Below are 16,927 nucleotides of genomic sequence, written 5' to 3'. Positions count from 1 at the left end.
GCTGATGAATTTAGGTTATGATCAAATGTTAACAAAAAGATATCTTTTTGACCTCATAAGGACATCTACAGAAGTTATCATAAAGTTATCTTTTAGATCTCGATAAACCGATATCCCTAAAAAGTTGTCAAAAAGATAACATTTGCCTGGCCTCTAAAAGATATATTTTTTTAGATAACATAATGATGCCTTTCTTACATGGATGCCGAACGGGATTTCGCTCACCTACTTTGCCCCTTTCTACAGTTCAATTTTTCACCTTTCATATTCATTCTGATATTGCTTCATTGATATCGCATTATTTTCATGTTTTGTAATAAAAACAAATTTTTTTTTTATACGCCCTTTTGGCTTTAAGACATAATTTTCTTAAAGCTAAAAGGACGTATATCTTGAGATACGCCTTTTTGGCGTTAGTAATTCAAAAATTTTTTTTTTATTTATCTTGACGTTTAAAACGATTTTGAGTTGAATGGCAAAAAAAAATTTTTTTATACGCCCTTTTGACATTTCGCACGCGAAATATATAATTTCATAAATTCTAGGTAGGAACAACGCACATGCGCAAAATAACGATGTGCTGCAATATGGGAAAGCAGATAAAGATGTCTTAAAGAGTTCATACATTTCAGAGCAAGTGTAACAAAAGAAAAAAAAATTGATTGTATTCAAAAGAACAGTTGTTTCTTTTATTTAAGTTACACAAGTAAATTATAAGACTTATAATATAATTGCTTCAATTTTCATCGAATGCACAAAGATTTATTAAATTGAAAATGAGCTGCAAAATACAAAAAAAAATTTAACGTTTCTTCCAAGTGAATTTTCTTCTCGCGCCTTCTTGGCCGGGCTTCTTTCGTTCCTTCGTTCGCCAATCTCTTGTTAACAGACCAGCTGAAACAAATTTACGTGTAAAATTATACAAGTTATGAAAAGGTAGAATTATAAATGATATGTATTTTACAAATTATACCTATTGATAGATAAACAAATATTTCTATTTTTAAATGACAAGATATCGTTATATGAAGTTAAGAGGCATAAATGCCATATATATATTCCTGGTGATATTATAATTAAATTCTTACTCTCAACTGGAACATTTCACACCTGAAGCGCAAAAGCATTGAGCATGCTTTGTATTCGATCAAAAAATATTTAGTAAATTTTTTTCGTCTAACTGTTTTAATTGCTTATGTGCTATAAAAATATATTATCAAAAGCACCTTAATATAAAGAGAAAACTCTCATAAATAAGGCCTAAGTACCGAAGGTCATAAAATATAATCCACACTAGTTTCCTTTTCCTTCAGTAACCATCGTTGAGCTCGAAAACATTATTGTGGATACATTTTCGAGCTCTTCGAGCTCGAAAATACTTTTGTATGCCATTGTTTTCTAAAAAAACATTTTTTAGCATTTCTATCTCCCACGATATCTCGCGAACGAATTAACCGATTTTTGATGGTTGAGGCGGCAATCGACGCGTTTTATTAAGTTCTAGAGCTGATTAGATTTTAAAATTGAATGATTCAATTTTTCTGTAGACATCTGGAAAAAAACGTTTTTCACTATTTTTTTAATCAACGATATCTCGTAAACGAATGGACCGATTAAGACGGTTGAGGTGGCAATCGACGTGTTTTATTGAGGTCTTGAGCTGATAAAATTTTGGGAATGTTTCGACGATATTTGCAAAAAACCGTTTCCTACTGTTTCTTTCGTCGACGATATCTTTTGAACGGATTATCTGATTGAGACGTTCTTGGTGGCAATCGAAAGCTTTTATCGAGTTCTAGAGCTGATTAGATTTTGGAATTGATCGATCCAACAGTTTTCACAATATCCAAAAAAAACGAAAAAAAAATTTTTTTTTTTTTTCGTATTTCTTAAATATCTCAGAGTTTATTTGACTAAATGGTCTAAAATTTTTTTGAAAATCTAAGTTCAGAAAATATCTTTCGAATGCCGCAAGAACCATCTAAATCGGTTCATTCATCAAAAAGATATGAGAGGTTTACATCCACACACACACACACACACCCACACACACACACACACACACACACACACACACACACACACACACACACACACACACACACACACACACACACACACACACACACACACACACACACACACACACACACACACACACACACACACACACACACACACACACACACACACACACACACACACACACACACACACACACACACACACACACACACGCACACACATACATACATACATACATACATACAGACATCGCTCTGAAAATGTCAGAAGAACATCCTAGCACCTTCAAATGTCGGCATATGATAAAAACCCGGTTTTTTAAAATCGGGGTGAAACCAATAACTTCCCGAATTTTTTGAAAATCGTCGATTTTCTCAGCGGGAAGTTAAAAAAACATCAATTCACTTCATTATTTTTGTTTGGTATTGTTGATTACTTGAATTTTCGCAGTAGAATATGCGACACTACTATTTTCGAGCTTGACGAGCTCAAAAATGTACTAACAATAGTATTTTCTAGCTCAAGAGCTCGAAAATAGTGGGAAGTTTCAGCGCTGGCCCACAGGAGTCAGGCGGTTTTCAGATTTTTTTTAACCTTCTCTACGAAATTTTCATGTGAGAGTGAAAAGAAATATCGATTTTTTTTTCAACACCCTAGTATCTATATTTATTGTAATATCGTATTTATTCACTTAGATTAGAATTTCCGAAAACATGGTAGGTTTTAAGTAGATAATACTGAGTTGCGCTCACAAGATTTATTTATATACTGAAAATTAATGAGCGCGTCTACATTTATTTTTGATGAGCTTACATCCGACCAGTAAAAAATCAACCTTCTTGTGTGTCGTGACAAGTTTGTATAGAAGTGAGTCATGGTATGTAAAGACATGAGTATATGTAAAGATTCTCCATCTTTTGAACAACCTCTTCGATTTTGATTGTTTGTGCGGTTAACAAGAAGTTTTATCAAAACTCAAAAAACTGCTAAATTGATTAATTGAACCATGTCAATCAGTGTATGTTATTGAGACATATCCTCAATAATAAAGTTTGAAAATAATACTATTTTCAACTTTGCGATATACATCTATAAAATTATTTATCCAAATTATCGTTAAATGTGCTGAAGGAGCTTAGAAACATGATCCTCGTATCCGAGGTGAAAGATATCGGGAGGTTGCAGGGCTGACCCAAACAGTTAACAGTTAAATTTTTTTTTCTATTAATCTAATTTTTTTTTTTTAAATGGATTACATACCAATTCTCATTCTCTCCATCATTTTCTTATCAACAAAACTTCGTAAGCCCCAGGCAATCCCCCAACGAATTGCGCCGGACTGTCCGGTAGGTCCTCCATTTTCAACAGTTGCTTCAATGTCAACACTCTTTTCCATTCCCGTAAAAATCAATGGAAATAGGATCTGTAATTTAAATTTAAAGAAGTTAAAAAATTAAATTTTGAATGCGGTGAAATAATGTTACATTATTCGGAAAAAAAATATTTCTTAAAGATTTATAAGATTCTACAGAATTTAATGTAATTTCTAGAATAATAAACATCAATATATAATATAAATATATTTGGATATAATATGGATGATTAAGTGAATCATTCGATTGATATCTGTCGATTTCTCAAGTTCATTTGTATCTAAATAGATAGAAGGAATTCGACATGCTGATGTATATAGTTTGGCGCACTATCAGAAACTATTCTGACGCGCGCGCGCGTGTGTGTGTTATTTTGTATGATAATATCACAATTTGAAACTTTGGAAACCTTAAAATTTCAAATTTTTGAACCGCGTAATACCAAGCTGAAATTCTAAACAAAAGCTGTTTTGAAGCAAACTGAAACATCTGAAAAATTTACTTAAATTAAAGTCCGATAAGCAAATGATTGAGATTCAGATATCTTTATTTTTATGCAAAATAATTGAATCCTATATGTTAATTTACGGGAACACGAATCTCAATTTCTCGTTGATGGGAAGATACAATCAGTAAGTGTCAGGGCCACTATGGCTTCGTGTAGGGCGTAGATGATCCAAGGATTCGTAGATTAATTAAGTAAGAGATTATAATAAAAATAACGTAGAGTTTATAGATGTCATCCAATGTGTTCAATAATTAAGTATTAATATATAATTATGTCCGTAGATACGAATTTCTTATTAAAATAAATACAAACTTTTACTACTTTTTAACAGTGATTTACCTGTTCTCGATATTGTATGTGACGAAAATAAGTGATATCCCGACCATTAATCGTTATTTTTCCTGAACCATTGCCTAAAATTTTTACTACACCGGTAGATGTGTTTCGCCAACAACCTGAACAAATGTTTAGAATTAAATCGTTTAAATTATTTAGTTATAACAACCAACATTGAAGAAAATATACCTGTTACTACAATAAACGGCCTTCCTTGATCGTCGTACTCTAACTAAAATAAAAAAACAATAAAGATTAATATGTTCTCAGCGATGTACTTATATGTATGGGGTATTCCACGCCACTTTTGAACCCGACCCCTTGATTTTTTTATATGTTTTTAAGGGGGGAGTAAGGGTTAGCACTTTTGAAAAATTGGATTTTTTTTTGGTTTTCTTATAGTTAAACATTTCAAGAATATTGTCCTAAAATTCCCAGTCAATCAGAGCAACCCTTGCGTCACCCTCCACTGAGTTGAAAAAAACAAAAATTTTTTTTTTGATCAAATTTTCAGGGGGGCCTTCTTGCCTCAGGAGCTTTCTCGCCCCCTCCTCCACTAAGCTGAAAAAAAAAAAATGTTTTTTTTACTTTTTTCTTCTAAAACTTCAAACATATTTTCCTTGAAACTACTTTTTTAAAGCCCGTGAGCACTGTTATTTAAAAACTACATTACCGATTCATTTCAAACTTGGTACACACTTTCTACATAGGAAATACCTCCCCCCAATGATAAGTTTTAGAATTTTTTTTTACATTAAGGGGGTTTACCACCTACAAAATGGCGCAATTTTTCATAAAAAATAGTAGTTTTTACTTAAATGACCACAAAAAATTAAAAAATGAAAAAAAAAAAATAATAATAATCAGAGATCGTTGGGGGGAGGATTTAATGATACTTTGACTAAAGTTCAATGGTTTTTTATTTCGGATAATTTCCAGCTGAGATACAGTGCTCACCGCAATTGTCTATTTCAAAAGACGTTCTTGAAAAAGCTCCGTCACCGGCTTGTTTGTGGATATTTTCGTATAAAAATATTACTTAATGTTGTTGAATCCATACTTAATAATGTTCAAAAGGTTTCAATAAATTTGCTTAATCCATACGTCTAAAAAAACATAAAATTTTGAAAACAATCGAAGGGTCGGGTTCAAAAGTGGCCGATTTGGCGTGGAATGTCTTATATATATGTATTAGAGTGGTTTAAAAAAATCGAATATTTTTCTTTTGAAAGTCTCCTCTTCAAAAGGTGCAGAAAAGAGAAAAAACGCCTGTTAATGTGTAAACCGCAAATATAAATTTTAAGAACTCACTCATCGCGACTTATCGATCAAAGAACAATCGATTCAATATTTATAGTTAATAAGTTTTTATACATAAACGTTCAAACTGTTTTTATAAAAAAACTGCTACTCTCATAATTTTTTTAAAATAATAATTTTGGTCGTAGCTGAGTTTTATTCCAAGTAAATTAAGTTACAAAATTTGTTCTGAATGTCATACAAGCAGAATATAATAATTTTAATAAAAAAGTATTTATTAAACATATTGATTAATCATAAAGTGAGGAACTTACATTGATGTTTTTGAAGCTTTTTTGTAATAAATGAAATTTGTTACAAAACCTTTATTTGATGCTTTTCGTAAGAGTAGCAGTTTTGGTGTACAAACAATTAGAACGTTTATTTTTAAAAAGTTATCAAACATAAATACCTGTAACTTTTGAACCGATTGTTTTAGAGCTTTTGAGCTTCTAAGAAATTTTGTAGAACAAAATTTCCTACAAAAATGTCCATGACTCAAATTATTTCCTCAATGTCAAATGAAGTTATAGAATTTTTTATAACAAAAATGAAATTCCCATGCTATTAGCATGAGAAAATTCAAATAGCGAGTGCCAAATTTTAAAATTGAAATAAAAAATTGTCTTTTTGACAGGGTTATTTTTTCGATCTATAAACTCTTTTTTACAACAGCTGAGGGAAAAAAAAATATCGATTTTTTTTGGAGCACCCTAATATATATATATAAATAAACTAAAAGTATCATATGCTAAACCAACGAGTTTTTGATATGATTATTTTTTATATAACAAATTTTTTTTGTCATGTGAATTCATAGAAACATTGATTACATTATACTTATGACTTTATATTTACATTCATCTTACTCTACAGCTATTTTTATGTTGATATAGATATTTTCGATACATACGTACACAGGTAGGGATTCCATCATGCTTAAAATAACGACACAAGCCTGAGGTCACGGTTAATTTTTCTCTTTCAGGCCGCATTAAATTTGTTGTACACTAGATTGATACTATTGGGATTTATCAGAATGTATAAAATAAGAACCACAATTTACATGTGAAGTGACACACTCTCTTTAACTAGCGACTTCCAGTCACAGTAGAAAAATTTAGATGCTTTTTGTAAGTGTGTAAATAAAATTAACTTGAGTGACTGATTTCAAATATAAAATTCTCTACATGTATCGAATTTAAACAACTAGTTAATCTGAGTTCATATCCTTAATTAGAATTACTATTTATTTTAAGTGTCACACGTGAAATTCGATGATTGTGAATAAATTAAGCAAAATGGAATTTTGGGTTTCCAAGCGTGGCTAATTATTTTGGATAGCAATTTTCTGTTTTTAGAGTTATAATTTAAAATTGATTAAAAGGTCAGATCACAACTCGTTGGTTTGTCATTGAATACTCTAAATCAATAAAATATATACATAAATCATACAGGTGGAATAATCAATGCTTCAGTCTGAACTTTTTTCAGTGTTCTAAACTTCATGATGAAATTCTGAGCATTTGCTGAATAAGGATGTAGCGCTAATCTTTGGAGAGCAGCCAGCAACGCTTCGAACTAGAAACATTTAAATCATTTATGCATTAGACATTCCATATAAATTCAATGTATTTTTCCTCAGCCATTATTGACATGTTTCTTTTTTGTAGAGCTGTACACCTAAACCGGGTTAACCGGTTAAAAAAGTAAACCAGGTTAATAAGCTGGCTAGCTCATCAGCACGAAATATAGATACAAGGAGTCCGAATCGTATAGGATTTTTCACATTATTTATGTACACAAAAAAAACCCAAATCATAGTTCTTTTTTTTTGCCACTGACTGCGCAAGTATTCCGGACGTACCAATACTATTATTATTATCACGCGTAATGCGTAAATATGCACTGGCTGGTCTGGCTCATGAATGTAAAAATAAATTAAATTAATTATAATAAAATTTCGGGGGGCAGAGGCAGCCGATCGGTTCATGTGTGGCTCGGGCGATCACCAAAGTTAAGCAGCACCGAGCACGGTTGCTGTTTGGCTGGGTGACCGCTTAGTCATGCATTGAGCTTGATCGGACGTCTCTGTGCGCTAGGCGCGGACTGAAGAGCCAGTGATCGGTAAAATGGGAATTTTATCGATCACTGGAACTTCACCTACTCCGAAAAATGACAGCTGTACTGGCAAAAGGTTTTCTCTGTGGTTTCCCTTTGCCGCTATACTCCCACGGCAAAAAGGTGGGGTATAGGGCATCACGTAATGATGCAGTACAGAAGCACAAGTCGGTCCACAGCCGCATGAAAAAGAGGAGGGAATAGAAAAAGGTAGCAATTGCGATTAAAGGCAAGAAGTGTAAAAGGCATAAATTTGCTATACACTGTTAACAATAATAAAAAAAAAAATAGTGTAGAATGATTTTTATGTGAGTAAAATAGTCGAATAAAAAAACCGTCCATAAAGCACACCTGCGCTTTCGCGCTTGAGGTGTGCAATAAAAAAATATAATAAAATTTCGAAATTATATTAACTTACGTTAACTGTGAATAAACAAAATTAATCACCCTAATTTAAATAATAATTTAAAATTCTTGATCACAAAAATAATATTCCGGATACTCTTAAAACTTTAATAATTTGGTTTTTAAATATTGAACATCTTCTATTTTTAATTTATACTGTTAATAAATATTATGTTTAACAATAAGTTTTTTTTTTTTCATCAAGTATGTTTATCGTGATACTGAAATGAATAGACATTTGACGATTTTTAACAATGTTTTTGCTAGTAAATTTTCATAGAGACAATTTTTAATAGTTTTATATGAAAATAATAAAAATAAACTATAAATTCCATTCTTTAAAATTTTTGTTAGCATTAATCTTTTTTTTTTTTACAACAAAATGGTTTAGTGCCTACGAATTTTTATATTATTATTTATTAGTATCAGATGTTTTTAACTTCGCAGATTATCCCTTAAACTTCTCGATATTGTTGGGTTGAAAACGCTTCAAAAGTTTCTACAAATTTTCTAAAACTTTTATTTAATTCCACGTTTTCTAAAATATTTTTTTTCAAAGATGTCAGTAGTAACAAGAACTCCCGCGTAAGTATTTAAACGAGTACTTCTTGAAAAGAAACGCGCCCTACCGGCAAAAAATTGATCCCCTAAGTCGATGCCATTCTTTTAACATTACGTTCGGACTCCTTGTATCGATACTTGGAGCTCATCAGCTTAGCTGATTTAACCGGTTAACTTAATTAGCTCGGCTAATTAGCTAAGAGTTGGAACGGTTGAAGAGTTAATTTAATTTTTTATTAATTTGCCATTCACTGTTAAAAGACAAGTAGGGATAATCAAAATAAATAAAATTTTATGCTGAAGAAGTAATTGTAATATAAATACATAAAACAATTTTAAAATAAAATGATTACAATTTATATGATTGATGAGTTAAAATTATAGATTTGTTTATGATTCTATCTTAGTAAATCACCAAGTCCTTCAGTGATTTTTATTTTAATAGAGAAATGTTAATAGATTCGCATTTTCAGACAACAAACAGTTTTTTTAGCAGAAATAATATTTCTTGCATTTGGGACAATTTGATTTTTACATTTTATCTCAAGACTTGCATCGTTCCACAAAGTTTTTAATGAATTCTATTTAGAAAAAAAAATATGCAATTTATACCCAAATGATATAAAAATATCAATCGGAATCATATATAAATCAGCGAGAATGTAATTTAAATTTCCCGGTTACTATTGATATGAAAGTTATGAATTTTATATTGAAATTTAGTAGATTATTTTTAATTTTTATCTGAAATTTTGAAAATTCACATTTTTTCATTTTAAAATTCGAAATAAATATTAAAAAAATTATGTAGCTAATATTAAAATTTATGTATTGAAATTTAAATTTCATGAATGAAGTTTGAAAATTTATAGACACTTAGAACTGAGTTTACAGTGACTATTGTAATTCTCAATTGCTTCAAAGAAATTTCATGACACTACTCAATTCATTTCATGCACTACTTAATTCATTTTTTAATATATAATTGATGCAGAGCAAAAAGAAAAGCAGGTAGTCGGAGAACTGAGTAGAGGCTTATACTCTGCAGAATCCAAATCTATCATCTTGCTTCTTACTCTCCACCAATTATCAATAAACCCTAGATTAATGTTAAATTAATCATACTTTTATTTTGAGGTGCCGTTTGGTATCCTAATATTTTACCCACATTATGGACCTCTAATCTTACTACAGTAGATAAAAAATTAAGAGTAATTGAAAAAAATTAAAAAAAAAATTCTTTTTATTCCGATCTGTCGAAAGTTGATTAGACCGAAGATTTAAAGAACTTTGTCGATTCCCGGAAAAACTGTGTGAATCGCTTGAATCATTTAAATTAGAGTGAGTTTAGCTTATAAAAAATTAATAATAGTATTTTGGTAGTACCGAAAAGGTATTAATGCTCTAAAGAGCACAATATGAAAATTAAAATATGAGTAATAACGAATAGAATACTGTAATTGATTTATGTATATGTATCACTCACATCATTGTCGTTTATAGGCTCGAGGAAGATTTTTTCGAAATCAGTTTTGGTGATCCATTGAGACCCAATTAAATTTCTATAGAAATAGATATGAAAATTTTTCACTGTATAAATTAATGTAATAGAAAAAAATTTTTTTTAAACTTAAATTGATAATACTAACGCTTTATTCGTTTCATTTGGTAAAATTCCTTTTTTCATCTCGCTATCTTCAAATTTATTTAAAATTTCTATTTGCTCGACGATATCCTAGAAAAATATAATATACTTGCATAAGTTTTATTTTAAAATGTTACGCAAAGTTGAGATAAATAGCTTACGTAGAGCACAGAATAATAATTAGGTCTCGTCGTATAAAACATTGATTGAAATGGTCTACCTTCTTCATTAAACTGAGCTGCTTTTTTTGGTGGAAAAATTTTTTTAGCTTCTTCCATAATAGGTCGAGCCTTTGGTTCATATAAACCAGATGGAAATAAATACTCAATCGATTTCTGAAAATTTAGTGATATTGGTTAAGATGAGAAATTTATGAACAAACAAATAAGCAAATATATATATATATATATTAGGGTGGGCCAAAAAAAACTTTTAATTTTTTTTTTTTTAGCTACTACGAAAATATTGTTCAAGATGACGAAAAAAAAATCCTGGTAAAGTTTCAGCCCTTAATATTAATATTAAGAGGTCGCTCATTGTGATTTTTGATTTCCCATTTAAATAACATGGAAAAAAAAATTTTTTTAGTTTGGAATTTTCTACCTCGGCAATGGCTCATTGTACGAATAAGCCCAGCATAGATTTTTGTAGGGAATTTAACGCTCTACAAAAAAAGTTTCTTATTATTTTTGGATAAATCCATCTGTTCAAAAGTTATTGGAGCTCGAAGCCAAGTTAGAATAAATTTCGAGATTTTTTTACTTCTTCGGCGAAACTATCGGACTTATCATAAAATGTCATAAATACTTTTTTGTAGACAATTTTATTTCCTACAAATTATTGTTGATAAATTTTTTTGAAATTCTGCATTGTTTTCTAGTTATTTCCTTTTTAATTCCAGGCTCATATAAAAATAGTGTTCTGATCGATTTTAAGAGCTTGGCGTTAAAATAGAAATAACTAGAAAACAATGCAGAATTTGAAAAAAATTTATCAACAATAATTTGTAGGAAATAAAATTGTCTACAAAAAAGTTTTTATGACATTTTATGATAAGTCCGATAGTTTCGCCGAAGAAGTAAAAAAATCTCGAAATTTATTCTAACTTGGCTTCGAGCTCCAATAACTTTTGAACAGATGGATTTATCCAAAAATAATAAGAAACTTTTTTTGTAGAGCGTTAAATTCCCTACAAAAATCTATGCTGGGCTTATTCGTACAATGAGCCATTGCCGAGGTAGAAAATTCCAAACTAAAAAAATTTTTTTTTCCATGTTATTTAAATGGGAAATCAAAAATCACAATGAGCGACCTCTTAATATTAATATTAAGGGCTGAAACTTTACCAGGATTTTTTTTTCGTCATCTTGAACAATATTTTCGTAGTAGCTAAAAAAAAAAAAATTAAAAGTTTTTTTTGGCCCACCCTAATATATATATATATATAATAGGGTGCTACATTTCGGAGCCAGATTTTTCGTTTTTAAGTGCATGTGGAAAAAACCATAGTTCAACACAAAAAAAAAATTTTCGCGCAAGAAAAAAAATTCTATGTCGATTACAGACCTAGCTCATTGAAAAATTCGATTTTCCCATTTAAATAATATGGGAAAATTTTTTTTTTTAGCTTTAAGTATTTTTAACCTCGTTAACAAATCAATAGATCAAATAGACTAATACATATTTTTGTAGAAAATTGATCGCTCTATAAAAAAGGTCTCTTATTATTTTTCGATAAATCCATCTATTCAAAAGTTATCAGAGCTCGAAGTAAAGTTGGAGATCTTTTTACTTTTCTGGTAAAACTATCAGAAAATTTTTTCAAATTCCGCATTGTTTTCTAGTTATTTTCATTTTTATTACAAGCTCTTAAAAAAGTGGTTCTGATCGATTTCCAAAGCTCGACATTAAAATGAAAATAACTAGAAAACAATACGGAATTTGAAAAAACTTTATTGACAATAATTTGTAGAGAATAAAATTGGCAACAAAAAAGATTCTATAACATTTTGTGATAAGTCTGATAGTTTCACCGGAAAAGTAAAATGATCTCCAACTTTACTTCGAGCTCTGATAACTTTTGAATAGATGGATTTATCGAAAAATAATAAGAGACCTTTTTTATAGAGCGATTAATTTTCTACAAAAATATGTATTAGTCTATTTGATCTATTGATTTACTTTTTTCTAAAGATCTACGTTGTCAACGACGTTAAACTTGATAATTTAATATTTTAAGACAAATTTTTTTTTTCAATAATAATTATGAAATATTTAAGAAAAATGAAAAAAAAATGGTTAATTGATTGCATGTTGAACTTTAAACTCGAATCACTTTTAAAGGATTAGACTTAGAGAAAAAACATAAGAGACAATCTATTTAGAGCGTTCAATTTTCTTCAAAAATATGTATCTCTCACCCTGACATGTTAATTCCAAAATGAGTTGTAAAATTCCAAAGTTAAAAAATTTTTTTTTCCATGTTATTTAAACGTAAAATAGAAATTTACGATGAGCGACCTTTCAAAATTGATATTTAGAGCTCCCGTTTTCACAGGCTTCTTTTTTCATGACTAGGAAGATATTCCACTGCGGGTTTTGAAAAAAAAAAAATAGTCGATTTTTTTGAACCGGTCTAATATATATTCGAAACGATAGTATTTTTGGAACCTACTCGATAAATCGTTATAGATTCTGACAATTCTTTAAAAAATCCACCATGGATACATATGTAATGATACATTTCTACGATATCTACCCTGCTTAAAAAATCCGATAGATTCTTCTAGCTGCATGTATAAGGCCCTATACTTAACTATAGCACTTCTCATAAAACTCTTTCATTCTTATAAAATCTCTATGGGAATTTATTGGGTTCTATGAGATTTTCTAAACAGGGTACTTAAAAACAAGCTATTTCGTTAAAAAGTCTATGGTATCTCAACGGTGCAAAATGTAAATAAAAAAATCTGGGCAACGTTTGGCCCTGCAGAACAGTCCCAAAACTTCCCGCTGTTTTCGAGCTTACGAAGCTGAGTTATGATGTTCACCGCATTTTTTTGAGGCGCCTCCAGAGATTCGCTGTCATGGACTTATTTCTTGATATTTTTAATTGAAAATTTTTCCAAAGATACTTTAGATGTCATACTATAACGTGTATGTAAAATAAATAAACCAACATTATTCATATCTCCAAAAAAAAATCATGAAAAGATGGCTTTTTTCGTCTTTAAACCCCCCCCCCCCCTCTTAATGCCACGTTAATAACTAAATAATTGTGCGTCAGGTAAAGAACAAAAATGGATTTTCACTCAGAATTTTATGCTTAATCTACTTATGAAATTCGGTCTGGTATTTTTGTGACCCACTGTATATACACTACCATTTACAAATTCTCTATACTTACATTGACAGAATCTTGATTAAATGTATCGGGATTTTCACCCATCATGTTTGCCAAATGTCTTTTACCTATTTGATAATCCCTCGTTTCTTTTTTTATAAACTTATCTGTAAATTTTACGTGAAATATGATATTCACTTAGTTTTGAAAAGAAAAATTATAGAAATTGATTATTTTCACAGTACCATACTCTTCAGCTCTTTGTAAATATGCTCTCATAGCATTATTCATTTTTTTTGTATATTTAAATCGATCGTCTTCGGTATTCTCTACTACATGAGTTGATAAATAACTCTTCAACAAAACCTGTAAAAATAAAGTAAGTGTCGAAATCATGATTTATTTTTTATTTATATGCGTTTATAAAAATGATCAATGAACAGACTTAAGGGGGACAACTAGAGTGAAATTTTGAAAAAATCAATTTTGTTTTTTTTTGCATATTTCGATACTCTATACCTTTAAAAATAAAATACTAGAATTTCAAGTGCATATCTCGAATAGTTTTTGTGAGTTGTAGCCAGTTTTCCGATCAAATCAAAAATGTAATTTTGGCAGGCCAAAAATCATCAATTTTTTTTTAAAAACTCCGCCATTACGTTAAATTTTAATTTTTTTCTTAGACCGAGGGCAACTAATTTAGAATAGCAAATTTCTTTTTAAAAAATCTATTTCAGAACGAATTTTCAACTGCCTTTTGTTTGTTAATTTATAATTGTATATTTTTTTTATAATTAATAAAATTCTGATACATTCATGACACTTAAAAAAAACTCAAGGAGTGAGGGGGGGGGGGGGGGAGAGCACCGGCTGAAAATGCCATAATAAGTTAAAAGGAAGAAACAATTGTTTTGACTTACCTGAGCATAAGTAATTTCTCTTGAATTTTTTGAAACATTACATTGTCTTAACATTGTGTTGACACTCATCAACATTTTGAGCGGAGATATAAGTCGAGCGACATCCAGTTTCAATACGACAGGTTATGACTGCTCTTATACAGAAAAACAAATTTTATTTATTTCCCCCTGATTGGGTCTCGTCTGTTGTCGGCTGACCACGTGCCCACGTGCCAAATAAAAAACAAATCATTCATTAGCTCCAAGGGATATTATAGAGAAGTTTTGACGGATAGTAAATGCACGTTTAATAGCCCCTAGTAGCCACTTTAGCTTTAAATTGACAGTAATTTGACAATCAAAATTACCGAAATTTGCTGCCCAAATTTGCGGATGGACAGCAAAATTTGAGGCTAATTTTTCCTCAATTTAGAAGTAACTTTTTTTTCTAGAAAAAAAACCCTAATGAAAGTTTTGTTATGTCCTCAGTGGCATCAGGTGCCTCCACCTGTTAATTAATTAGTGAACTTGAGATCCATAAATAGGGGCGCATTTAAATTTCATTTGAAATTATATATTAACATCTTACAACACTTACTGCGTCTTATCAATATTTAGTCAATAATTTAAATAAAAATCGTCGTGGCACATACTTATTGAATTATATATTTTTATTATAAGAAACTTTAAATAAATAGATAAATAAATCTTTATTTTGTATTCAGAGAAATATAAATACAGTTTGAGTGGTCTTGGAACGTTTCCTCTCACCCGATACTTAAGGTAGTACTTAAGGTTGTGAGGACGTTTCTAGTAACCTTGAGTAAGCGTACGACTTTGATAAAAAAAAAGCGCTACCTTAAAATAGCTCGCAAAAGCGAGCGGATAATTTGCTGTTTGCTCAAAAAAATTTTCTTCAATTTGACAACCAATTGCTGCTAACTTTTGACAAGTCTAGAACGCTCCGAAATGGGCGCCGACAAATCGATTTAATAAATTTTTTTACATATATGGTTTGTTTCCGATTGTCTGATCATAATTATTATGTTTTAGATGATAGGATTTTATTTTTTTTAAATAAGTAAGTAAAAGTTGACTTCAAAGTTAGCATCAACTATCAGAAAGATCAGTTTTCGTTTTTGGTAATCTCAGTTTTTCATTGTTTGTTCGATTGAAATTAATGTTTGGCCGATTTCATTTCACCTGTATATGAATTTATTAACGGATAGAGTCGTCGTGAGTAATTTTTTTCAACGTACGTCATTGTTAACAAACCTCACGTTAACCGTTCCGCACGCTGTCCACATGCCACGTTTTTCGTTCCTCTGTTTCTAAATTATCTGCCAGAATCTAACTCTGTAATTGGTGGTCAAAATTGACACATGTCAGAATTTTCAATTTGCACAGCTTGTTCGTGATAATCGTCGTGTAAAAGCACCTCATTTTCCCATTATACAATGATATTTTGCAAATTATTGGGAATTCCTTGTCATCCAAATTGACGATTTCATGTTTATAGATATCTATCGAAAAAAAATGACGGTAAATTGACGAACACATAAATAGACAGGAAATTCAAATTTAGATCGAAACGAAGAGAAATCCAGCAAAAAACTTCCAAATTGTCTACCAGAAATCAACTTTCTAGTTGGCGGTCAAATATGACGTACGTCAAAATTTTAAATTTGCACAGTTTGTTCGTGATAGAAATCGTGTAAAAGCACATAATTTTCTTGTACTATATTGATATTTTGCAAATCATTAGGAATTCCTTGTCATCCGAATTGACAATTTCATGTTCCTCGATATCTATCGGAAAAAATGACGGCAAACCGACGAACAACACATAAATAAACAGGAAATTCACATTCGAATCGAAACCAAGAGAAATGAAACAAAAAACCTTCCAAATTGTCTGCCAGAAATTGTCTCTCTTTTTGGCGGTCAAAATTTACATTCATTCGAATTTTATATTTGCACACTTTTCTCGTGATGAAAATCCTGCAAAACTACATAATTTTCCTATTATTTATTAATATTTTTCAAAATACTACAATTTTTCTCTCTTCCAAGTATACAATTTCATATTTAACGATCAATATCAAACAACAATATTTGCAAATTCACTCTAAGTATATAATTAGACTAAAAATTCACATTTGAATAAAAACCAAAAAAAAAAAACGACCCCAATATTTTCAAATATTCTTCTTAAGTCAACCCGTCAGTTGGCGCTCAGAAGTGATACTCAACAAAATTTAAAATTTACAAAGTTTGTTCGTGGTGGAAATCCTGTAAAACTACATGATTTCCCTTTTATTTATTAATATATTGCATATTTTCAGTTCTGAAATTTCCGTGAATAATCCAACACCATTTATCCAACACTCATACAATAACTGAGAAAAAATT

The 16,927-nt window shown here is 30.2% G+C and overlaps 1 protein-coding gene across 2 annotated transcripts; it reads right to left on the bottom strand.

The window, feature by feature from the left end:
* Window positions 1-658: 658 nt before the first annotated feature.
* On the bottom strand, window positions 659-14,949 carry LOC130666418 (28S ribosomal protein S9, mitochondrial). 2 transcript variants are annotated; one of them, XM_057467394.1, is made up of 11 exons: window positions 14,537-14,949; window positions 13,862-13,982; window positions 13,680-13,783; window positions 10,435-10,608; window positions 10,278-10,363; window positions 10,115-10,190; window positions 6,997-7,122; window positions 4,432-4,474; window positions 4,246-4,361; window positions 3,286-3,448; window positions 659-894 (listed from the first exon to the last, which is right to left on the bottom strand). In XM_057467394.1, the coding sequence occupies exons 1-11, from the start codon at window positions 14,609-14,611 to the stop codon at window positions 803-805; spliced, it is 1,176 nt and encodes a 391-aa protein (XP_057323377.1). In that variant the 5' UTR covers window positions 14,612-14,949; the 3' UTR covers window positions 659-802. The 2 variants fall into 2 exon arrangements, with proteins under 2 accessions (XP_057323377.1, XP_057323378.1); XM_057467395.1 differs by lacking the exon at window positions 14,537-14,949 and adding an exon at window positions 14,136-14,357.
* Window positions 14,950-16,927: the final 1,978 nt, after the last annotated feature.

Source organism: Microplitis mediator, chromosome 4 (assembly GCF_029852145.1).
Source record: "Microplitis mediator isolate UGA2020A chromosome 4, iyMicMedi2.1, whole genome shotgun sequence".
NCBI lineage: Eukaryota > Metazoa > Arthropoda > Insecta > Hymenoptera > Braconidae > Microplitis > Microplitis mediator.
This window is presented reverse-complemented; position numbering and strand designations above follow the sequence as displayed.

What these genes read in the sequence shown, in the direction of transcription:
- LOC130666418 (XM_057467394.1), bottom strand. Translation starts at nt 14,611, where the DNA reads ATGTTGATGAGTGTCAACACAATGTTAAGACAATGTAATGTTTCAAAA. An exon ending in TTAATCAAGATTCTGTCAAT is followed by an intron (nt 10,609 to 13,679) that starts GTAAGTATAGAG and finishes CTAAATTTTCAG; the next exon opens with AAATCGATTGAGTATTTATT. An exon ending in AAGCATTGATTATTCCACCT is followed by an intron (nt 4,475 to 6,996) that starts GTATGATTTATG and finishes TTTTTATTTTAG; the next exon opens with TTAGAGTACGACGATCAAGG.